This window comes from Morone saxatilis, unplaced genomic scaffold, assembly GCF_004916995.1.
Source record: "Morone saxatilis isolate NCDOM2014 unplaced genomic scaffold, NCSU_SB_2.0 Contig3, whole genome shotgun sequence".
Classification (NCBI taxonomy): Eukaryota; Metazoa; Chordata; class Actinopteri; family Moronidae; genus Morone; species Morone saxatilis.
In genome coordinates this window covers 4324316-4351700 of record NW_023339873.1, presented here as the reverse complement: position 1 = coordinate 4351700, position 27385 = coordinate 4324316, and the positions used below count along the sequence as shown (strand labels likewise).

At 39.4% G+C, this 27385-nt stretch overlaps 1 protein-coding gene across 1 annotated transcript in view; it reads right to left on the bottom strand.

Moving 5' to 3' along the window:
* galnt16 (UDP-N-acetyl-alpha-D-galactosamine:polypeptide N-acetylgalactosaminyltransferase 16) overlaps positions 1-25238 on the bottom strand; it is a gene marked incomplete at its 3' end in the record, with an annotated part of 35804 nt that extends 10566 nt beyond the window's left edge. Inside the window, 6 exon segments of the mRNA XM_035674079.1 lie at positions 3436-3557; positions 7443-7508; positions 12382-12449; positions 12543-12641; positions 14603-14784; positions 24877-25238. Of these exon segments, the coding sequence (XP_035529972.1) occupies positions 3436-3557; positions 7443-7508; positions 12382-12449; positions 12543-12641; positions 14603-14784; positions 24877-25077 (738 nt within the window).
* Positions 25239-27385: the final 2147 nt, after the last annotated feature.

Below are 27385 nucleotides of genomic sequence, written 5' to 3'. Positions count from 1 at the left end.
AGCTGAAGATATTAAATTGAACCAATGATGGTCAGACTGACGAAAACTACGAGAAAATAAAATATACTTTTATATTTTCTCAGCTTGAAGACTCAGTTCTTCAGGTCACACAAAGAACTTACAGCTGTTCTTGTTGGAGCTGAAGTTTCACACATTGTCTTTGTTCCAGCACTGGCACAAAGACAATGTGTGAAACTTTACATGTAAGTGGATAGGGACTGAATTCAACCATAACCTCATGGTTCGTACTGTTTTCATTATTGTGAGAACATACAACCATGAGTGTATTAGAGGCAGGCATAAATGCATGCTGGGAGGTCTGCTAATATGCTGATCATGTTTCTTTAGAAACTTAATTCGGTGTGTCGATTGAACTATGTACAGTACATTCATTCAACTCATCATTTCATGTCAAAAAACAAGTTATAAGAACTCATTGTTATAAGTTCTGTAGTGGTCTGAAAATAAACACTAGAAAGAAGTTAAATTAACTGGAAATCAATAAAACTTGTATTTATGTATTTATGTTCAGTTGGAGGGCGACCTGCAGGGTCTGTAGATAAAAACGTCTCATTGTAACGTAAAAAACCCAACAATTCCTTTATTCAGGTCATTGTACACTAATGAAAACATACCTATGAATATTCTATTCTATTCTATAAATACTACAAAATAACCCCCCCCCCCCCCAAAAAAAAAAAAAATCATTCTTTGGTTGATCTGGTGATTGTTATTTAGCTTCAATTTATCACTAAGGTTGGGGGGCCACCTTACATATACAGTCAATGGGGCCCACTGCATTACTTATGGTGACAAAAGAGAGAAGAAATAGGGAGGAGGGGCCTCCGAAAACCAGATGTGGTCTAAAAAGGGTAATGACTTTTAAAGAAATAAATTAACCCAAGAGGTAATAAATGTCACTCTGAGATAATGGCCACACTGGTGAGAGTGCAATGTTAGACTATACCTGAACCCAAAACTCTAATCCACCGACATGTGTGAGTGTGGAGCTCATTACTAATAATTCATTACTAATTAAATTCAAGCACTTTCAATTGCTGATCCAAATTAGCAAATGAAACGTGTCATTATGTTGCATAAAAGAAAACACTGGACAGTGATCCCTCATTAGAGGCCTTTATGAACCCGGGGACCGTGGTCTCAGGAAGACTAATGACTCCAGGACCGGGTGCAGCTGGGCCGAGTAACTGTTGAATTATCACTGAGCCCAGCGCTCTCATGAATGCCAGACTGAAAGATTGTAATGCAAGCCGGATGAGTCACAGCTGCCCAGAGCCAAGGATGAGTGTACTGAAACACAAACACGATGTGCATACACTCGCGATGTGTAGAGTCTTCTGAATAAAACATTGAGGGGTTTTGGACGGCAGAGACGTCTGAATATGTGGTCTAAATGTGAGTTTTGCTGCATGCAGAGTTTCTGAATAGTCTGAGCTATTGTCCTGTGTACTTTCTGAACAAACAGCAGACATCTGGCCTTCAGCAAAGAACTGCTTACTACTTAGATTGTTACTCTCACTCTCATATCTGAAAATTAAGCTACAGTAAGGAAGCGGTTATCTTAGCTTAGCAAAAAGACTGGAAACGGGGGGAAACAGCTAGCCTGGCTCGGTCCAAAGTTAACAAAGTCAACACCTTTATATCTCTTTTTTTCATCTGAAGTCATTTTTTGCATTTTAGGTTTTGTATGGATGAAACAACAATTATTGATTATTAGAATCATAGCACGCCTTCCCAACTTCAAGACTAGTGCATATCACACATTACAGACAATACCGAGACGAAACAGACCAGAGAGGGCGACTCAACCCTATTTGAAGTTTCAGTTTTGCACAGATACAGTCTGTAGAAATGTCAATTACATTTCAGAGCCTGTAGTTTCTCGCTTTAACTTGAATAAAGAAGTTGAATCAGTACTTCTACTTTTACTGGAGTATCTGTACTTCTGCTCGAGTAAAGAAAATGTGTGTACTTTCTCCACCTCTGCAGGAGAGTAAAATCTTACTTCTAACTGTTTAACAAACATATTTCCCAAAGTGTCAAACTATTCCTTAAATAAAATGTGGCGTCTAGTATTTTTCTGTGTATTGACAGGACTGGAGGAGCATTTGGAGCTGCCAAAAAAGCAGAGGAGGAAGAGGAGAAAAAGTAGATGAGAGAGCTCAATGTTTGTGAATAAAGTTGTTTTTGTATTAGAGGCTTATGAATAAATAGTTCAGTGAATCGAGACAGTTGAGACGGATGCAGCGCTTCCATAAAACCAGGGAAGTGGATGAAGAAATGAGGCACTCTGGATTCTCAGTCTGAGTGTCAGACTTAAGTGGGAGCACACATGAGAGGAGAAGTAATTACCGAGAAAAATACGAAATGAAACAGCTCCTGCTGCAAAGTCAGTGGGACTGTTTGTCTGTGATGGGGGATGGCAGCAGATTTGGGGAGCAGCTGTGCTGGTTAGAGCCCAGTCGCAGGTTAGTAATGTCAGGGGACAGAGGAGACAGCCAGCAAACAGCCTATTACTCATTACTGAGTGATGAAGTTCTCTTTCCAAAGCTACACCTCTCATTATCAAAATACCAGACACTCACGCCTCAGTAAGTACCCATGCTCATCTCCACAGACGCTTATGTGTCTCCAAATGCATGTATGTACATGCTGCGCGAGCTTTGCTTGTCTGATTTTGTGACATTGATAGAGGAAAGCAGAGTAGGACTAAACAGCCAAGGCTCACAGCCAAAATGCCCTTGTAGGTTCGTATAAAAAATACCAATCAGATTTAAAATGAGCAGAAATCCCCCTGATAATAAAGAGAGGCTGTTTTGGCATTTCGTCCTGCTCACATTTATTTTGAATTGCGAAACATTCCTGTGTAGATGTGATGGCAGTGTCCCTGGTGGGCTGCATAATTTAATTTGCAGGATGCAGTGAATAGGGAGACTCTTCCCACTGCATTGCAAAAACTGTTTTTGATCAGAGAGGAACCCCGCACGCAGCCTGGAGCGAGAAGAAAACGCTGTCACTGTGCACCCAACACAAACCACTGCAGCAACACAAACCAGGCCAGCTAATGTAGTAAAACACTCGAGAGTCAAGTGGAAAACCTATTGGTTGGGAAAATGGCAGCATACTCTCTCCAGCAGTGGCAAAGCGGAGTGTGACATCTGGTATAGCATGACTTAAAGCTTAGCTGAGCAAATTGGGTGTTTATTTAACGATATGCAATGCCAACCTATTACATAACAGCCAATAAAATCTGCCCTGAGAAGGAGAAAAATCCCCTGAAGTGTTACATCACAAGGGCAAAAAAACGCAAATGTTCCACCTCCAAAATGCATGTGTGTGTGTGTGAGCTGCATGTATTAAGTGTCTAATTGGAGAGTGTGAATGACGGCAGACTGTGAGCCTGTGGGTCTGTACCTCCTTCACTCTCTGGATCATCGGCTGCAGCCAATCAGTGTTGACCTCGCAGTGGCTGTCCAAGAAGGTCAAGATGGAGGCCGAGGCCGTGTTGGCTCCTCGCACACGTGATCGGATCAGACCTGAGGGGAAGCACAGGGAAGAAATGACACTGCAGTCCGGAACAGGTCAAATATGGAGCATTTGATTAAATTGGATGCTGCTTCGCTGCAAGTAGGGATGTTTTCAATGGCGAGGGTTGCAAAGGGACAGCTGGCGTGAAGCTAAAGCCCATTGTGGGTCATTATTAAAGATGCACTCCACTGATTTAACATGTCATAGTCAATTTACAGGCCACAATGACTGCTCCTCTGCCTGTGAACAGCAGTATAATATCTTCTGTGGCTCTGTAACAGAGGCTTGTTCTGTTTTAAGCTGAGATGGACATGATTATTCAGGGATGAGTTCTGATAGCTGGTTTTATTTTGGTAAAATACCCAGATTTAAGATCCGTGGCAAATTAATCCCTTAAAGAATCCTTCATTCACTATCTCTCTTGAATAGTTTTTTGTTTTTGTTTCTTTGAACACGTTTACCAAAGAACTACCAGATGTAACATTAGCGGGGGGCGTACTCCATGTTAAATTATTTATGACTCGACCGCAGCCTACCGCCGGTGTTACACCATATTCTGTGGCTTGCATGCAGAAAAATCTGTGATTTCTTTAGATATTTGCTGAATGATAAAGTAGAATCAATATTATTTCCACTGTGTTGTTTTATCTTTCATTTCTACAGCTTCTGCAGCAGTAGGAAGCTGTTTTCCTTCAACGCAAAAGGGAAAATTACTAAATATACGATGAAACTCCTCCAGCCGTTCAGCACGCCGAAACCTAAACGTACCAAAACATTAGGGCTCCATTCAGTACAACAAACTACCTAATAAGATTTAAAAAGAGATTAAAAATGATTCAGATTTGATTAAATGCTGTATAAATAAACTTGAAATTGGAAACTTGGAATTGAACTGAATTATCTCATCTCCATCATGGAGACTACAAATTTATAACAGAAAACCTTCATTACAAACTTGTTGCAAGAGTTTGAAACTGAAAGACGTGGGCATGTACCAGGCAGGGTATTACAAGTAACCTTGTTTAAAACTACATTTCTGAATATTTCAACGTGCTGCATCAAATTTTGACCATTCGTTTTATAAACCGTCCCCCAACTTTATAAAAGTCCCACACTAAATGACCAGAGTCAGTTTTATTGGTGTTGATTAATGCAGCCACTGTCTCTTATTCACTGTCACTTCCTTTGTTTTACCAACAGTACTTTACAACAAGCAGAACAGAGTGAACCTACTTCAGGTACGGACTGTAGGAGGACAAAATTATAGAAAAGGTGCAGTGAGTTTTTTCCAGATGGCTGCATTGCATTCTGGTCTACTAAGATGACTGTTGACAGAAACATGAATCTCTCTGCCTCTACAATAGATTTCTCCTTTATTATTTTCTTTCGTCTTTATCATTGAACGTCATAAAACAGAAAGAAACTGTTGATCTTTGATTACAAGTGACTCACAGCGTGTTTACAAGGGATGTTGTTAAAGGTCTTCACAGGTCACATTGTCTCTGTTTCATATAAAAATAATATAACATCCCAGTTTTTTAAATCATTATCAATTTCCTTTTAAGTTCTAAACATTTGGAGACCTTTGCTCATAAAATAATTATGTTGGTTTGTTTTTTAGAAGGGAATTGTCTGTTTCTGGGATACTTAAATGCAACTTTTAGGAAAAGCTTTTAAAGATTAAACAGCACTTTGAAATGAAAACTGTTAATTGGATTAGTCTGAAGTAGATATCAGAATGTGTCATGCTTTTTGCCCTACCAACCACTTGAAACTGCATATGAAAATACAAAACAAAACTTTTTAATTTGGAGCTGAGAGTATAATGTGTTTTTAAGGACACCAAGAACAGAATTGCTACAGGCAGGGGAGGAATGGCAATAAAGGCGTCTTTCTTCATCCAAAGTGTGACTACAATCACAGTCAGTTGTATTAACACACAGAACTGTGGAGGAGGTTAATTGTCTTTCTGCACCATTTACAGTTAATTACACAAATGCATCTCATCATATAAAGAGTTCATCATTAAAATAACAGAAACTTGTGAAAGTATTTGAAAAGCTTTTTGGGATTTTTTTAATTGAGTACAACAAGCAGCAATGGAGTCTAAATGTCAGATGATTATTAATGTGAAATCTGATTCATCTGTAATAAACTTAATGCTTGGTCATGTTTCTCAGATTCATTTAGACGATTAATTACAGGTTATTTTTCCCTTCCCCACTTGAAGTGTCTGCTTGTTTATTATAACTGTTAATGCTCCCGCCCTTTATGACCTCGGGCAACAGTTTGACACATTAAAGGAGAGAAAGTCAACGATGCCTGAAGGTGTGACTCCATTAAGAGCTGTGTGTCAGTTCACAGCAGCAGGGACAGTCCTCTTTTATGGATTATTGTACATTTTTACCTGACAAAAGCTAACGAAAAGATTAAACTTGAGGGTTAATTCTGTTTTAAAAGTAAGTGAGCTCAGTGAATCGTTGGCCTGAATCCAGTATGTGCATGTTTTGTCAGCATGTGGTTCATAAGCCCAAACAAAGTCTTTGGTCTGCTGTGAGAACACAGGCAGCGACCTGTAAGAAGGATTATTGTTAAGACATCCAGACAAATCAGTAACACTGGTTCTTTTGGTTTTTTATTTGGCTGAACTTTCTTGTTTTGTGGGTCGAGGATTTAATCTAATTCAGGGATTAATTTAATTCAATTCAGAAACCTCTGGGAGATGACTCAAACAATGCTTTCATGTTTTTTTCCTTCTTTTGAGGATGATACAGTAAAATTGTCACATACTTGGTAGCGTTGGTATAGAAATTAATTTCTCATGTCAGCAGGAAGTGACAAATCCAGATGTACCATTATGACTTTTCTCTTTTTCTTTGGTGGAGGCCGTCCCTCTGTCTTAGCCATGTATGCTTTGGTTGTTTTCTGTTGATTAAGACTCTGATATAGTCTGAAAACTATCGATTTAAGTCATTTATTGAGCAAGAATGCCAACACTTTTTTCTTTTTCATTGTTTCCAGCTTCTTGAGTCGAGGTGGATCCAGGCATGGGGCTGACAGCTGCAACCCCAGTTTGGTATCAAATGCTGTCAAATTGAACCCATTCATTTAGATTATTTTAAAAGATAATGTGTGATGTGGCTAAGTTAGATGAAAAGAAGACTTTTATTTGGAAAAAGATTTGGAAATAAAACAATTTATTGATTTCTAAAGCCACCTTTATATATTTTTATTCAATGCTTCACTACTGTGCCTCAATCATGTGATGTTTTTGTTTTTCCAAGCAATTATTGATATATGTGATTGTTTTCAATGAAATCTGCATATATTTCTGTCACCCCTTATTGACTCCATGCAACCCCATGAATATTTATCTAGATCCGCCCCTGTTCTTAAGTGTAATGATTGAAACTTAATTTAATATTTTGTCAGACAGGCAGACTCTTGTCAGACTCTTTGAAAACGTCACCTTGGGCTCCTATAAATTGTGATGAAGTTTACAGTTTTCTTTGGAAATTACATTAAAACTGTTTTCTTTTGTCTATTTTGGTCATTTAATTTTACTTTAATTGATGTAACTAAAGACAGGTTTTATTTTTCTCCTCATTATGTTTTTAAATGTAGTTCTCATGCATTTCTTTGCTTTATGTAAAGTGGTTTCAGTTGCCTCTGTGCTAGAGCTGCACAATTCTTTTAAATATTATTGAAACTGGGAGTGTAATATGCAAATCTCAAGAGCTGTAATGTTTTGATAAAGGTGAAATGTGTGTGCTGCAGAGCTGCCCTGGTCTCTTAAGAAAACATTTTAATAGTTTCTTTGGGGGGAAAATTCAATTTGTGATGTATATATGATGTTTGTGCCAAAAACCATACCCTCGTCCCTCCACACTCACCCTCTCTCCGTCCGTTCCTCAGGCAGCGCACTTTGGGGATCTGAGAGAGCAGCTGGCAGTCCTCAGCTGGAGGAAGAGAGAAGAGGAGATGAGAGGAGGTTATGGTGGAATCAGAACACACACTGAGAAAAACATATCTCGTCTCACAATCTGTCTGTCTCCCAAACCCGCAAACACGCCGCACTGCATGGATTTAGTGCACTTGGGTTCACATTAACTCAATCACACAAGGAGATAGTTAGGCAGATACACATCCTCAGTGAAGGCCACTTAGACCACAGCATAATACAACCTAAACAGTCAGATTAAAACACAACATCCATCAGTGCTCCATCAGAAACACATAAACACAGAAAGCACAGAGTGACTGAGTGCTCAAACAAAAGAGCTTCATTTCACTGGATAATTAAATTCAAAATCCCTTTTCCATAAACAAATTCAGCAAAGCAGCCCATTCCCATCATCCACTCCCTTTCCTGCATGAGCAATCTCCCTGGCGCAGACCTTTTGTTGATGCACACGGACGGACATCATTACAAGCAACATGCAAACACAGGTACACACACACACGCAACACGACACACACACTTGAGAGGATTAGCATTAGCAACAGAGAGTGAGTGTGATCTTGCTGAGGGATTTTGGGTGGATCAAGCAGACCACCTCCCCAGCAGCGATACAGCCGTATGCTGACAGAAACAAGCATGACATGTTGTAATCCACCTTGATTAAATTTGCTGTGTGTGCAAACCTGTTTGTGTGTGAAAACCTGTGTTATTGCATTTAAGCTGCCGTATCGCAAGGGGACCGTGTGTGGCCTTTTGTCTTGTGTGTGTGTGGAGCAAGAAGTGTATTAGTGGCTTTAGTTGATGCTGCCATAAGTAGGGGAACAGCTGGTGTGTGTGTGTTGTGTGTGTGTGTGTGTAGTGAAGAGGTAGGGCTTTTAACTGGGCTCAAGGGAGGAAAGAGCAGAAGTCAAAAGATCACACCACCACTGAGCAGATGTTGTGTATTTTTAGCCAGATTGTGTGTGTGGTCAATATATGTGTGTGTGTGTGTGTGTGTGTGTGTGTGTGTGTGGTTGTTGTGGTTGTGGTTATACATTTAAATGCATGCAAGTGCATAATGTGGGCTACTTGTATTCCTGTTTTGAATATGAAGTATGTTCACGTAGGAAAAAAAGCAAGTATAGTTTCAAATCCCAGACTACATATAAAAAAATACAAATTTAAGTTTTTTGTTTTTATGTCCCATAAGAGCTTCTCCCAGCTGATGAAAACTTAAAAAATGTGTGGAATTTTTTAAATTAGCATTAGTGATCTAAAGTTGGAGTTTGACTGTTTGACTGTAATTTGGGCCACACTGTGCATGATTTACTGTCGGTGAAACACCGTACAATCCATTCATTTCTTGTACGCTAACAAGCCAAAATAGAGCACTGTTAACACTTGGTGTTTACAGGAGTGTATTTTAGTCTTGACACTATTGGAGTCACATGTTGTCGTCTGGACTTGCAGTAAAGATCACTGCCCTTGATTGAGGACGGTGTACTTACGATTAAGGCAAGCCTTAATAGGATTACACTCAGGCAGGACGATCCCTCCCCCTGCTGCTGACCGCCTCATCCACCCGTCTGCCTGCTGGGTCACATCTACTGACCAATAATCTCACACTCTCACTGGCCTCACCTGACTTAACTCCCTGACTTAAATATATTTATTTGTTTAAATGTTTTATATGTTTTTCTTCTTGTTCCTACAGTTGGATGTTTGAGCTTAACTGTGCAGAATGATGTATGTGCAGAGTTTGACTCTAGAAGGATGTTTTCACATTCATCTGCTGAAAGTGGAAAGTTTTTCTGAGCTCATTAAAAATATGATTTTTTAGGGGCGGGACCTACGAGCATGATTGGTATCATCACAAATAGTTTGGAAGACAATCCAGGATCTTTAACTATTTTCCTTTGCTAGTTATTTGAAAAACATATTAAAATCTAAAAAAACAGCTGAGCAAAGCAACTCTTTGTCTGAATATACATGAATATTCCGACAATATGGGCACTTTAAAGGACGACAACAGAAAACAAACACAAAAATGTGTTTTTTGTAATTTTGGTGAACTGAATGCACGCTTCAGTCTGAGAATCTATAATTGTTGCTTATACAGAGGAAGATTTATGCTTTTAAAGTGCGTGTTGTTGTTGTCTGACTTTGAGTTTGAGTCATAAAGAACATAATTTTGTAATAAATAACATTTGTTTAAGGTTGACAGTGAGGGAATCCATTTTCATACAAAAATAAAAATCTTCTCCATCATACCATGTTTTCTCAAATTCTTTCTACCATTTCTCAAATGATCTGAACTATATTGCCTTCATCAAGGTGGTATCTGAGGTTTTTGTGTCTAAAATCACTATAATAATGTTTGGTCTTATGACGGATTTATAGACTGTTTATAAAGAAAACTTACCACCCTGATGAAGCTCGCACCCTCGCTGTGTGTGATCCTAAAGAAAATAATCCGTGTTCATTTAACATCATGTAGTGATTTGGGGGTTTTAGACAAACACGCTCCACCTCCTGCCTTTAAACCGCAACTGAAACAGCAGTTCTGTTTAACTTTTCTTAGTGGGGATCACTGAGACTTCTAATAAAACTCAGCACTAAAGAGTGGCAACACGGGGAGACCACAGAGAAGAGCCAGAGGAAACCAAATAGTCGGCTTATTGGTTCACAGTCAAAACTAAAACCCACAATCTGGAACCAAAGTGTGTTTGCGACGGTTTCACATCGTTAATTAATTGATTTAAAGTCTTGCTCGAGGACAGGAAACTGACAGTTAAGAGGCTGTTTCCATTCTGACCTCACGGTGCAGCCAGTTCAATGTTGGTTCAGGTAGACTGGCCGCAGCAGAGGGAGAATAAACAAGGCATTAGTAAGCTAATAGAGCTCCTGCTGCTAGCGCCGCTGAGACACTACTGTTTAGATGTCTGGCCAGCTCTGACACCTCTCTCTGTGTGTGTGTGTGTGTGCACATAGTGTGCCAGTGCCTGTGTACACAGTGAATGTAGGTCGCTGTGCTGTTCCCACAGACAGAAGATGCATGTGGTGGTAATTACAGAAAGCGCTGTGGACAGTGTAAAGCATGAGCTCATGTAATTCTTCTGCCTAATGCTGACAAAGGGGAATTATTACTAAAATGTGGTTATCCTCTAGTTCCACAGCTACATGAAAATATAACTCGCACTTTATGGCGCTATTAACTGATTTGTCTTCTGAATGTCAAGGTCAATTAGACTAGTAATTTGCATTTACATAAAAACTAAGCAGTTTCTTATGGTGTCATTTCTTCTATTGCCGTGTTGCTAATGTTATTTCCATCCTACAGCAGCGTCACTGCTCAGTTACATAAAAAAGTGGGCGAATCCTCAGGATGCTCTCACCTTCCGATTCAGTGTCTGATTTTCTGTGATATATCTTCAAAGCCACTCCTGTCTCTTGACATTATCCACCACCTACGTTTTTCCTATTATTTGGCTTTGCTATTTGCTGGAACATTCCTTTGACATTTGCATCACACATATTCACAGCAGATGACAGAATGAAAACACCTGGCACACAGGGGACACGGCCACGATTTAGAATACAGACGTTACAGGTCCAAACTCCCTCAGTGACCCAAAGAACCTTGTGACAAGCAGACAGGTCTGTAAAATTATAAAATTCATTTCTTACATTTATTTTTATTTATTCTGTTTAAATTCCTTCATTTTGTTCAATCAGATGTATATTTTTCTATATATAAACAGTAAAATTTGAAGATATTCAGCCATAAACCTGCAATTTTTGACGACAGGGGAAGTATTAAACACTGACATATGTAAATTGATTATAGCTAATATCTTTTAACTGTTTTTGGTCTCCACCAACTCCTGAGGGAAATATCTGACTCTATAGCTGCTAAATGCTCCACTATAGGAATTTAACAATACATTCAACTCACAATGCAATACAGTTCATGATACTGGGTTCACAATACAATTTTCTATTTAATTATGACTGAAAAGATTCCTTTAATATGTTCTCCTTTATTTTCTTTATCTTTTATCATACTTATTTCTGAGGTAGGCTATAAACTGTGAAAACATTGCATATTTCCTTTTCGCACCTTAATAATGATATCGATTCATTTTTCATCACATATTTGTTCTGCGATTTGCTCTGTCTCACAATCTTCACATTCCTACTCCACTATGTTCACCAGCTAGTCGCTAGCTCTGTCTGTCTGCTGTTTGCTCCCGAGCTGGTAGTTCACAGTTGGATTTAAGGGCTTTAGTCTTTGAAGGTAACACAGTCACTTTACTGCTTCTACTCTGTAGCTCTGCACTGCGGACATGTTTGTGTTTGAATCCTTGAAACGTTCACGCTGCTTCTCTCGGGAGACTGAAAATGAGGTCACTCTCACCTGAACCTGGTCAGGAGCTTTTTCTAAATCCGACAGCTACGCCGACCTTTAATAAAGCGGCACAGAACAAAACTTCATCCTCTCTTATCATTTTCTATTTTCACCTGAAATTCTCCCATCTGTCCATCTTACCCTTGCTTCTCTTTGATGAAGGCTACTCCTGTCTGGTTTTATGCATACATTTTCTTTTAGTGAGAACAAAGCTGTGTGCTGTGGCCAAAAATGACCCTAAGGAGAGAAGTGATGGTGAACCTAAACAGTAAAGTTGTGGGGCGTAAAACCAAAACAATGAGCTGAAAGATGTTAAAACGCTCAGTAAATCCGAGGGGAACAGCAGATTCAGCAGATAACTCTCTGTGGGTTTATCATCTTTCATATGTCATATGTAATGTGTGTCCTTGTAAAGCTACAGAGGACAAAAGCTCAGCGGCAGCTACACACAGCTTTTACCAGCAATAACAAAGCAGAAACTCACGGTCAGAGCTGAAGTCATCTATCAAGATTATTTCTTGAATCAGAGATGGAGGACTTCGCATCAGGACACTGAGAGGAAGAGAACAAGAGATAAAGATCAGAAAACATAGTTCAGTGTCATTGTTTCTGTCTAATCAGGCCATCTGTGTCTGACCTCATTACCTTTTTATGGTGCGAAGGAGAGTGGAGCGGGCCTCGTTGTGGAAAGTGATGATGATACTCGTGGAGGGAAGGTCTGCGTCATAATTCAGAGAGGCACACCTACAGAGAGAAGAATTTATCCCACATTACAGAAGATTTAACTTCTTTCTCTGTGTGTTAAGTGTTAAATGGCCTCGGACGTCTGGCACATGGTGGTAGTGATCTCTACATCCTGGACACACACACACATAACGGCAGCATTTTTGGGCAGCTGTGTTGTGCAGCAGTGCCCTGTGGAGTTGCCTCAGAAATTGTTGCCGTAGTGACATGGAAATACCCGGTTGCCAGGCAACTCTTGCACATATTTCTGACCCTCTGCTTTAATCTGGTACCCGTTACTGGGAGCTTTAAGCTCAGGTCCGAAGACATGAAGGTGAAATATCACACACCACTGAGATTCAGTTGTTGTAAACCAATTTACTGTTTGTTCAAAGATACAAAATTAAAAATTAAAAAAAGTAATGAAGAAAAGTTAAGGTTACAAAGAATATACACAGAGGAGTCATTATTACAAGATTAACACTTTATTTTAGATTTATTTGTGTAAATAATGAATAAAATTCTACAGCAGCTTATCAAAAGCAGGGACACTGATGTTGGGAATCATTAATAATGTAAGATACAAAATGTAGACAAAATAATGTAGTTAAAACACTCTCACTCTCTATTATCAATTTGTAGAATTTTTTAGTTGGAATATGTTTTTTTGCAGAATAATTAAACAGTCCAGGTAAAAACTGGTCACAGCAAACACTGCTATAATCATCTACTGCCTCCTGTAACTACTTTATTTGAGCTTGTACCTTGCTTTATTGTTTATTATTCTGTTCTGCAGATGACTCAGTTACATTTGCTCTTGTTATTCAATTTCTCATTTCAGTAAAATAGCACTCAGCCAACCTACACAAATACAGATGAAATAAAAATAAATGAGGTCGCCTGTTAGCAACATTTCTCTCAGTCTTTCATAAGTGAGTTTTTTTTAAACAATATTAGACTGCTGAAGGAGATCCAAAGAAGCCAGATATTCTGCTACACCAGAAAAAATGCATTATTATTGCCCATTTGAAGATTTACAATCTGGAAAATCACGACAGTATTATGGCAAACACAGACAAGCTGAATCAACAAGGAGAAACAAGTTGAAGCAAACCAACAAGGATTTGAAGGCTCTACACTCTAAAAGAGGTTGTTGAATGAAGCGAAACACAAACTACCCCCCGCGTATAATGCCACCTATAACAACCTATAATAGTCACTGTGTTTTTTAATCAATTGAGGCTTTTTAGGCATTCAGTGCACCAAACACAAGGCTGCCCAACGCCAAACTAAACAAAAAACTGTATTTAATTGCGACATTCTTGAGCTTGGATCAGCAGCTTGTCGAGCTGCAAGGTCCAGCTTATTTTGAGCTGAACTCTATTCCCTGAGAAAGGCCACATGATGTGGTTCAAATGAACAAAGCCTCGGAAAAGTAATTAAGACCTTGTATTGGCTTTATTTTTGGTCAAAATAAGTATTAAAAGCATTTAAAAAGACACACAAGAAGGAAAGTCCCATACTTTCAGAGTCATTGTTGGGGCTTTAAGGTCTTTAATGTCTTTATTTGTGCCGGGTTTTTTTTTTACATTTTTATTAAGCTTTAACAGGAGAGGACTCTTTCCTCTCCTGCACTGTAATTACTGTTTTCTATATCTTTCTGTATTTTACTTTGTATTATTGTGCAAATAAAGTCATCTAAACTAATTCAAATCCCTTAAAAGGGACCCCGGATCTTTAAAAAGGAGGGTGGGAGTAATTTCATCATCCCCTGTTTGAAAACTCTTGGTATCTGTATCTTGAAATCAAAGGAAGTGTTTCTGATACATAATAAAATCCCTTAAACCACCTTTAAGTGTACAAGACAGATTTTTCCAAACAACTCCAGATCCACACGCAGCTCAGTTAAGATTAGGTCCTCAATCTACTTGTGCAGGTCAAGCAGACAGACCTCACCTGGGCTGAGGCCTTAACCCGCTCACCTGTAGTGTCGGGTGTCTCTGATGGCTCGCTCGCTGCCCAGCCGGTCGCTCTCCTGCAGGTTGAAGGCGTGGTCTCTGTATGGATCATCCCCCGGCTTCAGCTGCTTCCCTGCGAGGTAGGCCTTCTCGTCGAGGCCGCCCAGCAGCTGGCTCTGCCCCTCCGCCCGCGGGGGCTGTGTCACCTGCGGAGGACATAACAAACTGTGCTTACATGTTCACATCAGCCATAAAATACATGATTAAAGTCAAAGAAAGCAGAAATGATTAAAAGTGAAGGACGTTGAGGCATTTAAATGACGTACAAACACAAAATCCACTCTCTGTGGCTCATGTTGACACACAGAGGAGCAAACACAGCAGCACAAGTTGTTTCTGGTGTCAGCCATCACTTCTGTCAACACACTATTCTTCTGCTATTCTTCTATTATTACAGAAATCACTGCATGCCACATCCACCAAGCGTCCTCATAAAGGGAATGTTTGGTTGTTGTTTGACTGTCTGTCTTAATATGTTCAGAAAAAAACAGACATCATTTCATTTATTTACTTTTAACCTTCTCGACATGTAACAGAGCAACTAAAGCTTAAATTGTTCTGCAACATGTTTGCTGCAACTAAGGCCAATAATTTAGTTATTGAAAGTATTTTATATTATTTTGTAGTTTGCAAAACAATCTCAACACAACCTTTCCACAACTTTCCACATCACACCATCTTCCTCAACAAGTGGAGCGTTTAAATAACAATTTTTTTCTGAACCCTTTAAGGATTTAAACCCTATATTTTAGCAGGACTGCACATAAAGATTATTTTTATCATTGATTAATCTCTTGCTGCTTTTGTAAATGAAATGTTTGGTCTGTAAAAAGTCAGAAAACAGTGAGAATTGCCCAGCAGCTTTTTCCAAGAGCCGAAGGTGGTTTATTTGTAGATATTCAACTGCAGATTGTGAGAAGTGGTTGAAAGCCCTGGGAAAAACTAGACCTTCAGTTAAGATCTTTCTGTTTTAAAAACTGATGAAGCAAGTAATTGATTGAACTCTAGGAAAATATCAAACATTCTCTGCTCCAGCTTCTTAAATTGGACATTTAGTTGCTTTTATTTGTTTGCTATCAGTATCTATTGAATATTTGTGTTGTTTTGACTTTTGGTTTGACCAAACAAGCAATGCGAGGATGTCACCTTCAAGTCTGGGAACATGTGATGGGTATTGTCACTATTTTCTGACTTTTTATAAACTAAACAATAAATTAATTGATCATAAAAATTATTAATATATTGAATAAAACAATTATTGCAGGATAACAAACTGTTGTTTTCAAGGTCAAAAAAGAACAACAAAGATATTTAATTATATTGATATATATAAGACAGGAGATGCTATAACATTTTAGAAGATGGATGTTTGGCATTTGTGCTTGGCAAATGACTTTAAGGATTAATAGATTGTCAATTTCATGCTGATTAAATTTCTGTTGGTAAAGTAATTTATTAATGGTAAATTGACTTACATAGGGCTTTTCTGCCTGAGAGAACAAAGCACTTTACACTTCGACTCTCTCTCACACACACATCGTAGCAAGGTGCTGGCCTCGCCATTGGGAGCAATTTGGAGTTTAATGTCTTGCACAAGGACACTTTAACGTTTGGACAGGAGGTCCAGCTGGGATCAAAAAATTAAAAAGAAAATGAAATTAAAGGACAAATTGCTCGACCTCCTGAGCCTCAGCAACCCAGATCAACAAATAGCAGTTCTTCTATATTCAGGCAATGATTGCAAAGTCTGCAACAAGTCCTCTGGGGTTGCAATCCTGCCGCTCATCTGAGAACGAAACCCTCACTTTTAAGCCAGTCTGAAGAAAAAGCACCAGCCAAATGATTAAAATGTAAATGCTACTTTCTTATTCAGGTCATCGTGTCAGTGCTAACAGGGCAAAATGGGATGGGCGCTCATCGAATCAGAATACACAATTTCCCCCACAAGGAGGTTTAACACTCCTCAGTGGGAGGTTTAAACAGCCAATGAATACATAAAAAGCAGACGAGAGTAGTCCTCATCAAAGGGACAGACGGAAGAACGGCGAGAGAAAAGAGAAAATGATAGGAGAGGATGAAGCTTTGTTCTGTGCTGCTTTATTAAAGGTCGTATAGCTGGCGGATTTAGGAAAAAGCTCCTGACCAGGTTCAGGTGTCAGTGGCCTCATTTTTTTTTTAGTCTCTAGAGAAGTAGTGTGAAAGTTTCAAGGATTCACACACAAATATGCGTTATCTTCACACGCTAAAGCTCTAAAAAACCCACCGCACACCCAGCAAACAGACAAAGTTAGCAACTAGCAGCTGAACATAAAGGAGCATTTAGCATGTAAAGAGTCAGATATTTCCCTGGAGTTGGTAGAGACCAAAAACAGAGCTAAAAGGAGACTAAATATTGGGCTTACATTCATCAGGTAGCCAGAAACATGACTTAATGCTAATGTTGCTCTGTATCTGTTGGATGATTAAATAGCTAACTGTTTGCCATATTGTTTCTGCTGCCCCCAAGTGGCCCAAAAAATAAAGCAGGTAAAGTAAAGCGAGTAAGTAAATGCAGGTTAAAACTGGCCTGGCTAGTAGCTTGATAACAGTTTAACCGTCTATTTATGTGCATTATAGAAGTTATTATCTCAGTGTTAGCAAACATAAAGCACAAGCACTTTAACTTGAACTCTTTAGACACTTTTTAAGTTTCTTAACACAAACTTTTGTTTTCAGTAAATCCTCCTACTGTACCCTTAGTTTGTTTGACTCACTTCCAGTTGTGTCTCTTGGCTTTCAGTTGCTATTACTGGCAATAGATCAATGTTCAAACAGCCTACTATATATTTTGTCCATTTTGGGCCACTGTAGTAACATGGCAGGCTCCGTAGAAGACGACCCGCTCCCTCTTTTGATAAAAACAGCTCATTTTCAGGTGAATATACAGTAATGAAAATATACCTATGAATATTGTATTCCAATGTTTGCCAATAGATTCTCCTAAATGTTACATTTCTATATTTTATTGAGAGTATTTAGCTTGTTATGTTGTTAATGTAATGGGAAAATTGACTCTGTAGTGTAACAGATAGCAAATGAGTCTCCATTGTGACTCTGTTTTGGATGAAGACATTTTTTGATTTGATTTGATTTCATTAACTTTTCATGAGACTTGTCATGCACACAAAGTGCCCAACCCTCATGGGTTTACAAGACACCAAAAATTGCAGTGATAAAATTAAGAATTTTATATTATTATACGGCTCGTCTTAAACTAAATACTCTTTATAAAGTTAATTATTAATAAAACTGTATTATGATGACTTTATTTTACTGTATTAACTGAACTTTATTCATTTTTGTTTTCTTTGTAGCTTTTGGTTGAATTAACAAATGCATCAATTGAGTTCATTAACTCATTTACTTACATAAGGTTACTACAAATCTATAACATCTTCATGGCACCATCATATGTGACTTTAAGTCTCTACATACTTAAACCCAAAGAGAAACCTCGACATCAGTATGTAAAGTTTGAGCATGTTGACTTGAGCATATTAACATTGTCCATAAAGTCCTCTATAAAACAATGAAGATGTTCCACCTCACTGCTTACTTCAAGAGCATCTCCCCTCAAGTGCAATTAAGAAATACAATTTTCTACCCTCTCTACATCTAATCAGTAATTAGATGTGGAGACATATCTAATTACAACACTCTTCTGCATGCTAAAGATGGTTAATTGTAATTTTTAATTAGCAGAGAAACAACTAATTTCACAAGCATTTCACTGCCTGCACAAGCTATCTGAGTACAAGTTCAACAAGTATAGACATAATATATCCTGCAGCACATGAAATGAGATACAGCTCCACCAGTGTCACTCTGCACGGTGCGACAGGAAAACCAATACCCAAGAATTCAGAGTTGATTTTAAAGAACCCTTAAAAGCATCAAGAAACTCACAAACATGCTGAAGACTAGAGGCATATTTCTGTAGTGTGATACTACACTAGCAAGCAATATTCACTATCATATGTGAACATGAACAATTAAAACCTATTTATTGACATTCTCCAAATCAAAGATACTAGCAAGGCTACTTATATTTATTTAGTCTTTAAAACTAGTGGCAAGAAGAGGAAGTGTTTGGTGTGTTTATGTGATTAATTAATCTCATCTAGGTTCACATCATCATCAACAGTAAACACAAGTAAATAAGTCACTTCTTCGACCATAAGCTACCATCGGAGATGCTCACATTAGATGTCAGAGACGTTTTTAGTGTTATTCCAAAATCTAGTATCTTCTATCTCTTGGTAATCCGCAAAGTATCATCATGACTAAATATTAAAAGCTACAAAAAGCTACTCGGAGGATAATAAGACAGAAATAACAGAAGGCACTCCGAGGCCGCTGAATTAAATATGAAGCTCGTCTGGAAGATGAACACGTCTGCTGGCTCTTTCAAGCTGAGCTATAACAAATCACATACAAGTCAAATCTGTCTGATTGACTGGAGATGAAGCGCTGCTGTGGCTCCGAGTCTGCGATGACAGATGATGGCGTCCCACATGAGGACATATCATATCATATGATGATGTCGTGGCTTTGAGTCCTGTTTCTTATCTATTTACACGTCAACCAGGCAGCCCACCGGGTCGCCTGATTGAACAAGCTCTAAGCTGCTTAGATACACAAAAGAGGAGTGGGACTTAGGAAAGGTCAATTAGACACTTTCATGAGCAAGTTTTATATTTTTTGGATGGCAAACCAAGAGCTAACAGCAATTTATAAGACACAAATGCATAACATTAAATGTATACTGTATGTTTAAAAAAAACCTGAATTTGGGAGAAACGTCTATAAAAAGAGGCACAATAGATCTTGAATATTCCCATTTGGAGTGTTGGTTTTAAATATTTCACTCACTGTAAACATAAAAAACCTAAAGCTACTTAAGGGGAAATAAATTCCAATAAACTTTAAGATTACCAGAACAAAAACAATCCCAGAGGTCAGACACTATATTATAGGAGTCAGATCTTACATTTAAGAGTATAGTTTCCCATCCTGCATGTCACCTTTTCTGTCTCTGCCAGGTGTACGACGTTGCTGCAATTAAGAGTCAGACAGAAAACTCCAATCACAGCTGCTTTCTCTCGCATGCTTTCACTCCCACAACACTCTGCATACTGCAGTATTGTCTCTCACTGAGCATGTGTTGCACTATTTTGTCTTTTGGGTAAAATAATTCATAAATCAAGAGTATTGAAGAAAACAGCTCATTTTTAGGATTCTATTTTAAAACTAACCAACCATTTTGACTCAGTGGTGTCGAACAATTTTTGCTTGTGACCTCCGATCACAGGTTGCATAAATGAGCTGTGAGCAGTTCAAACAGGACTGAATTTGAATATTTTTTATCAGGTTATGGTGGTGTGGTTTTATCTGAGTATGTGCAAGTTATCTGAAAAACATTTGAACATATTCTCTTTAAATTTGGCAGAGAGTTAAGCTTTGAGCCGAAGATGAGCTGATTACAGGTCGGTAGTGATCTGGATAAAGATATCCATGGAAGAATATCAGTTTTATCTATTAATGTATTTGTATTCACTGGTGAAAACTGAACATATCAGTATTGCACTTAAGTACTATTGTAAATAACGTGTACCATTTGATTATACTGTACTTCTACTCCACTTATTTCTTCTCTACCACATTTATAACATTTAGGATGATCTATTGGCAGAAAAGGAATATAATATTCATATGTATGTTTTCCATTCTAAGATATAATATGGCTAAATAAACAACGATAAGCTTAGATATGAGTACTTAGAGTACATTTTGCTCATAATACTTTAATAAATGCTGGACTTTTACTGTGTGGAGAATGTTTACATTGTGGTTTTACTTCTACTTATGTTTAAAGATCTGAATAATACAAACTAAACATCAAACCATTTTGCTTGTGACCTCCGATCACCGGTTGCATAACTCTTTCACCACTCTTTCCATCTCCTAAACTAACAGACATAAAAGACTTGATGCCAAATAAAGCAATTAATAACCGACTTAAAGATGATGTGTTTGGGTAACTGTAAATTACCAAACTGTTCAGCATCAGTGGATATTTACTGTCATACCTTCACGTTAGGTATATGTTACTGTAATGGAAAATGTAGCTAATCCTTCTCCAGACGAAATTGTTAACGGCACATTCAACCCAGTTCTCTTGTGAAGTGTTTTTATGTCAAATCAAAGAATTGTTGCCGGGTTTTAAATGTCTGAGCCTTTAAACCAGCACTCACTGTCTGATCTGAGGACATGCACCGAAAACTACTGTATATCAAACAGTAGGTAAACTTAATATTGTATAACCGTCACTGTCACTAGTTGTATCCGTGCTGGAGGAACTTCACCACACGCATTAAAACACAAGGGAGGATAAAGACAAACTGATCTGTGGTCAGATGTTTACAACACGTCCACTGCTGATGTTGAGGCCATGACAGCAGATGTGCAGGTTAGAGAGAGAGAGACTGACCCCTGATTACTGTGAATGTTACAACAGCGTTAGACTGACAACAGTGTTCACACACACACACACACACACACACACACACACTCTGTAGAAAGAGACTGAAAGTGGTGCTGGGATATTAGACCACTCAACGGAGGAAATGAGGGGGAAAAAGTGGAGCCAGTGCAAACAGATTTCAAAGATGATGTCATTAGTGAATCAAATGCTGCTAATGAACGGGATTATGGGAAAAGACATAGGGAGAGGGGGGAGAAAGAGAGAGAGAGGGGGAGTGAGGGAAGGACATGAGGAAAGCAATGAGTTAAAAAAGAAAAGGGAGGGACAAAACAATATGAGAAAGTCACAATGGAAGAAAGAATGAGGGAACAGAATAATAAAGGACAAAGAAAATGAGGAAAGACTAAAAATAGAGTTACAGACACGATGACAGGAGATAGAGGATAAAATAAAGACATAAAAGGGGGGAGAAGGGAGGGGAGGAATAAAAGAGAGAGGGAGGGAAGAAGGAAATGGAAGAACAGAAGGATAGAATACAGAAGAGGGAAGATGGACGGACGGAAAAATAAATAAAATAGAAATTATAGAAAAATAGAAGGATCAAAGGAAGAAAGGAAGGAATATGAAAAGACAAGAAAAGCGAGAGTGTGAGAGAATGAATGAATGAATGAATGAACGGACAGACAAAAAATTAGGGAAGGAACGAAGGGGAGGAGTGGAACAAAAGGACAAGAATGAGGAACAAAAGTAAGAAGTAAGAAACAAACAATGAAGAGGAGGATGAACAGAGATGGACAAAGAAGGAATGATAGAAAATGAGAAGAGGGCAGGAAGAAAGAAACAACAAAGGAAGAAAGATGGAAAGATGGAAGAAATAAATACGGAAATAAAGAATAAAAAAGGAAAACAAGAGGGACAGAAAATAAAAATATAAAGGAAGGAGGGAAGATGGAAAGACAAGAAAAAAGAGAGAATTAATGCATGAAAGAAAGGACAAAGAAAGGAATGAGGGACGAAGATGAGGAAAAGGGAAAGAAGGACAAAATTAGAAAAGTAAGTAAAAAACAAAGAAAGGAGAGAAGGACGGAAGAAAGAAAACAGATAAAAGGAAGGAGAGGAGAACAGAAGGATTAAAGAAAGAGAAGGAAGGAACGGTGGAGGGAAAGAAAGAAGGGGGCAGACAGAAGAAAGAAAGACTCTTTGAGTGAGACCCAGGTCTCTCTGGTCTCCCTGTACCAGCCTCCTCTGCTTGAACAGAGCTGGCAGTCTGCGAGCGGCAGCTCAGATTACAAACTACAGAGAGGAAATCTCAGTTTGGTGACAAAGGTGAACGACCCCGCTGAGCAAATCAAAGATTACACACACAAACAAAAAAAATAACCCGATTTGGAAACACCAGCATCCAAAGTTTACTGTTCAAGGATCGATCTGATTAGAAAATCTGTTTGCGACTCTCCAGCAGCCCGTAAACTGTCCCGGAGAGATGATATATATCTCTCTTTTCACTACAATCAAACACCAAGATTATTCAAACTGCTTCCATATTTGTTTCCCTGCATCTTCTGATCATCACCATATTCTTGGCCTCCGTTCCCACACACTGATGCAGACCACAGTTTCCTCTTCTTCTGTTTTTTTAAGGCCTGTGAGCATGAATGCCACAACAGCCCCACCGTTTGGCATTTGCCCTTGAATTTTTTAATCTTGCGAACAGCGTTTTAATGAATCTGCTGCTGCCGGAGTGAAACATCCTGACATGTTGGCACACATCCTCGGCCACAGCTGAGACAATTTTATTGGTCTAGTAAATTGTGAAAGAGGCTCCAAGCGTTCCTCAAAAGTCCCTGTCTCCCAAAAGCACAACTGTACATATTTAATTGAATTGTCTGTCAGTTTGGTTGAGGAGTGGCACCAGCGGTAAATCAGCAGATAATTGATTTATGTTTTTGCCCCTAGAAATCTCTCATGTGCTCATAGAATATTAACACTTTTACATTCAATGAAGCTCTCAGAGTCTCTCTATCTTAACCCAACAGGGTCCTTCAGTGGGTTGTCGGGGTCCCAGGCAAAAGAAGAAACAGAATATTTGAACTTTTATGACTTTTTTTTCTGAAAGAACAATAATAAGAAGCCGGTTTTCATTCATTTTATAGTTATCCCAGTTTGATTATTGATTGATTTTGAAGACTTTATTATTATCTTCAATCCTTAAATTAAAAAAAGGACTCACAGGGGATTCCTTAAAACAAAATCGAATCCATCAACCCAGTGGCTCTCAATCTTTTTGGTGTCAAGGACTCATAAATTGATGCAGATCCGTATTTCCGTATTTGATAAGATGCAGTCTCAGGAATCCCCGTCTGATAAGATGTAGTCATATTCCATAAATTGTCTATACTGTAGATTGTCAGATTAACTGTGAAGAGTGTGAAGCGTGAATAATCTCTTTGACACACTGGTTCCAGCTTCTCTAATGTGATCTGATGCTTTGTTTGTCAAATACATAGGCTACATATATATACATATATAAAAAACAACATACTGCCTTGAGCTGGGGACATTATAACAGGCCTGTTTCAGTTAAAAACAATTTCTATTCTGTTAATGCAGTTAATTTACCATTTAGACACAGCACAAGGTAACATCTTCACAAGTCTTGTTTTGTCCGACCAACATACTCAGTTACCAGTGATATAAAACAAGAAAAGCTGCAGTTTCTCACATCTGAGAAGCTGGAAACACTAAAAAAAACTTTGTATTTCTGCCTGGTTTAATCACAGTTGAACCATTGTCAGTCTTTGGACTAATCAATTATCCTGCAGCACTAGAGTCCTCTTCACTTTGTCTCTGGTAAAAGCACAGGCTAAAGGTCTTGTATTTCTTTACACTTAATGCATCGGAACACCCTGCAGCCAAGTAGACCAGATCTCCTAATCTGAGCTGGCGTGGACCCAGTTACGGTCCCAGCATGCACCGTTCAGACTCTGACTCTATGCTGTGTTGCAACCTGGAGAGGTTACAGCAACCCAACACTGACGACCACCACACCTACAGTTAGAGTGTTTACCAGGGGTTGTATTCACTCCTCCGCCCTGGCGCAGGCAACAACAGGCGAATACAGACCTGACCCGACTGAAATAGGCCGTTAATGACAGACTCAAGTGCACAGGCGATTGAGCAAGGATGCCTCCCCTGCTGCGCGCCCTGTCCGAGCCTGAAAGCGCGTGTTTTTCACCTCACATGTGCAAGTCGAGAGAGGTCTCGGCATAATATGGTTTACGAGGCGTTTTGCGCACGACGCACAGGACTTATGGAAAGCCTCTTACGTGTACTCGAGGTTCTCTCGGGCTCGGGGGAAAGCACAGAAAGGCAGGAAAACACCGAGAAACACACACAAGCTGGCTGCCGATTCTCCAGCCTGTGGAATAATCATGGTGTGGCAGCACGGGAGGAGGCTGAAGATGGATGCGTGTTAAAGCATGTCCGTCAAAAAAAAAGAAGCAACATATTTCCTGCTGTGACACCCAGCTGTGCATCATCACCCAACACCTCCACCACCATCCTCATCACCCCCCAGGTTTATCACACACATACACATCAACATGCAGCACACACTCTCCTGCAGCTCGGCGCCTCCAGCGACAGCGCCGTGCGCAGTGCCGCTCTCCTTTCCCCCCTTTCTCTTTAACCCCCCCCACAGCCGCGCTCAACTCACTATCAGCGGGATGGTCCGGTCGTCCCGGTGGATCTCCAGCCGACCGGAGACCACCTTCTGGCCATGGCCCCTGCCGCGGGTCTGAGACGCCGACGACGACGGCGACGACTGGGGCTTGTTGTCCTGCCACAGGTAATAAAACGTCCCCAGGATCCACGCAACGGTCAGAATCGCGATGGCGTTGGCCCGTATCCTGCGCATGGTGAGCCCATATGGAGGGCTCTGGAGGCGAGCCCGGCTGGTTCAGGTCCGTGCTCGACAGAAGGTGCAGCCTCCCCGCCGGTGATGGGTTGAGTCGCAGCGCAGACAGACAGCCTCTATCTCTCCTCGAACAGGCTCTCTGCCGGAGCGCTGCCTCTCTGCTGGGATTTGCGCACTGACAGAGCCACGGTCCTAGCGCCGAGTCATATCATCCCCCTACACACACACACACACACACACCTACACACGCACACACTCACACATCATCCATCCACTGGCTACAGCGAGGAGAGGATGTCCAATCTGCATCCAGCAGCTGAGGTCCTGATTTCAGACACATATGGGTGCAGATCAGGAGGGAGACATTCGGGAAGGGGCCGATGATGAGAGACGTGTCTCTCCACTTCTGGTCATTTTAACCTCTGATGCACATTATTATCCTCTGATTTAACTCCCTTTTGTCAGGTTTTGGTTGGTTTTTATTACAAGAACATCACTTCTTTCCCTTTAAAACACAAAGCCCTTCCCCTTGTCTCAACCACCTAGTGTAATGTCTGCATTAAAAGCATTAAATGGTGGAGAGTACATTTACTCAACAACTGTGTACTTAACTACAATTTTGAATTACTTACACTTTATCTGAGCAGGCTTACTCCCATTTTCTGAGACTTTACTATATTTAAGAGGGAATTATTTTACTTTTTTTAAATACAACATATGATCAGTTTTTTAAAAATGATGCATTGTTAAAAATTAAACTGCCCAAAAGTATATAAAGCAATGAAAGTAGCTCCAATGTGGCCACAACAACATGAAATTACTGCTTATTGCAAGTCTAATATCACACTGACCATTCTGAATGCAGGACTTGTAATTGAATATTTTTACTTTATTTCTACTTTTACATACACAACGGATCTCAGTACTTCTTCCATCATTGTTTAAAAAGTCATTTTGAGGTCAATTTGTGACTTATTCAGCTGGCCAATGAGAAACAGTCAGAATTCTTATCTTTTGCTCCAAACAACTGATGAAAAAAGTGCAACTAAATAGTTATTTTTATTATCGTTAATATTTTCTCAATTAATCAAGTGATTATTTGGTCTATAAAACATCAGAAAGTAGTGAAAACAATGTCCATCACAGTCTCTCAGAGTCCAATGTGATGCCTTCAAATGTCTTGTTTTTCAGTTTACAAAGACAAACAAGCAAATTATCGCCTTTGAAAAGCCGGAACCAGCAGCTTGAAAAACTATTTCATTGATCTTCAAAATAGTTCATTTTCTGTCACTGACTTATCAGTTTATATTGTTGCATTCCTAAAACAGAGTTACACATAAATTCCCATATTTTATTTACCAGTTTTTTTTTTATTTATCTGCTTCTGACACTTCTGCTTCCAAGTAGTTTCAATAAAAACGGACAAATTAAACTAAATCAACTTGTATGTCTATACCACTACAGGTAAATAAGAAGATATGTTCATTTCAGTGAACTGACCCTTTAGTTTTCTGCTTCCGTCCCTCCAGCCAGACTCCAAATGAAATCTGCACCTTTACAATCCTCACTGTATAAGAAGACTCATTATTCTGCCTATGCATTATAAATTATGCATTTAAATTAAGAGCCTGAAGCTCGCAGAGCAAATTAAGCAATGCAGCTGAATTTATCGTGAGGAGAAAAAAAAAGGAGGTCTTTGAAAACCAGCATCATGAATATTCAGCTCCTCCTGAGTTAATTCTGGATTTGCACAGATGACCTCTGCAACTATGACTTATTCAGTGTGCGAATAAATCAGAGGCGTTAAAAAAAATGTCAGAATACATTAGACTGAGAGGACCCCCCCCCCTCCAAAATCCATAACGGCCTTTAAACTGCTGCACAGACCAGCACAGAAATCAGAGCCGAGCAATAACACCCCAGAGGCATAACAGAGCTGAGGAGGCTGAACATTTCTTCTCCAGTAGAAGAAACATAACAGCCCACAGTATGAGCTCATCCAACCCCACCTAACAGCAGTATACTGTGTGTGTGAGGCGTCCACACAGCTGGGCCCACCACCACAAACATCAGGAAACAGCAGCGCCCCCCGCTGACTCTGGATCAGGTTTCTTTATAGTTATGTTTCTGATGAGGGAAAACGGCATTCCTAATTCCTGATGTTTGTGGTGGTGGGCAACGCTGAGTACAAGGAAATCAATAAATGAAGGGGAAATCCATCCGCAGCCGCACACTATTATGTCATTAATCTGTGATGCGTTCAAGCAATTATTTTGCACTGAAACATGGTATTTAATTGGTTTTTATA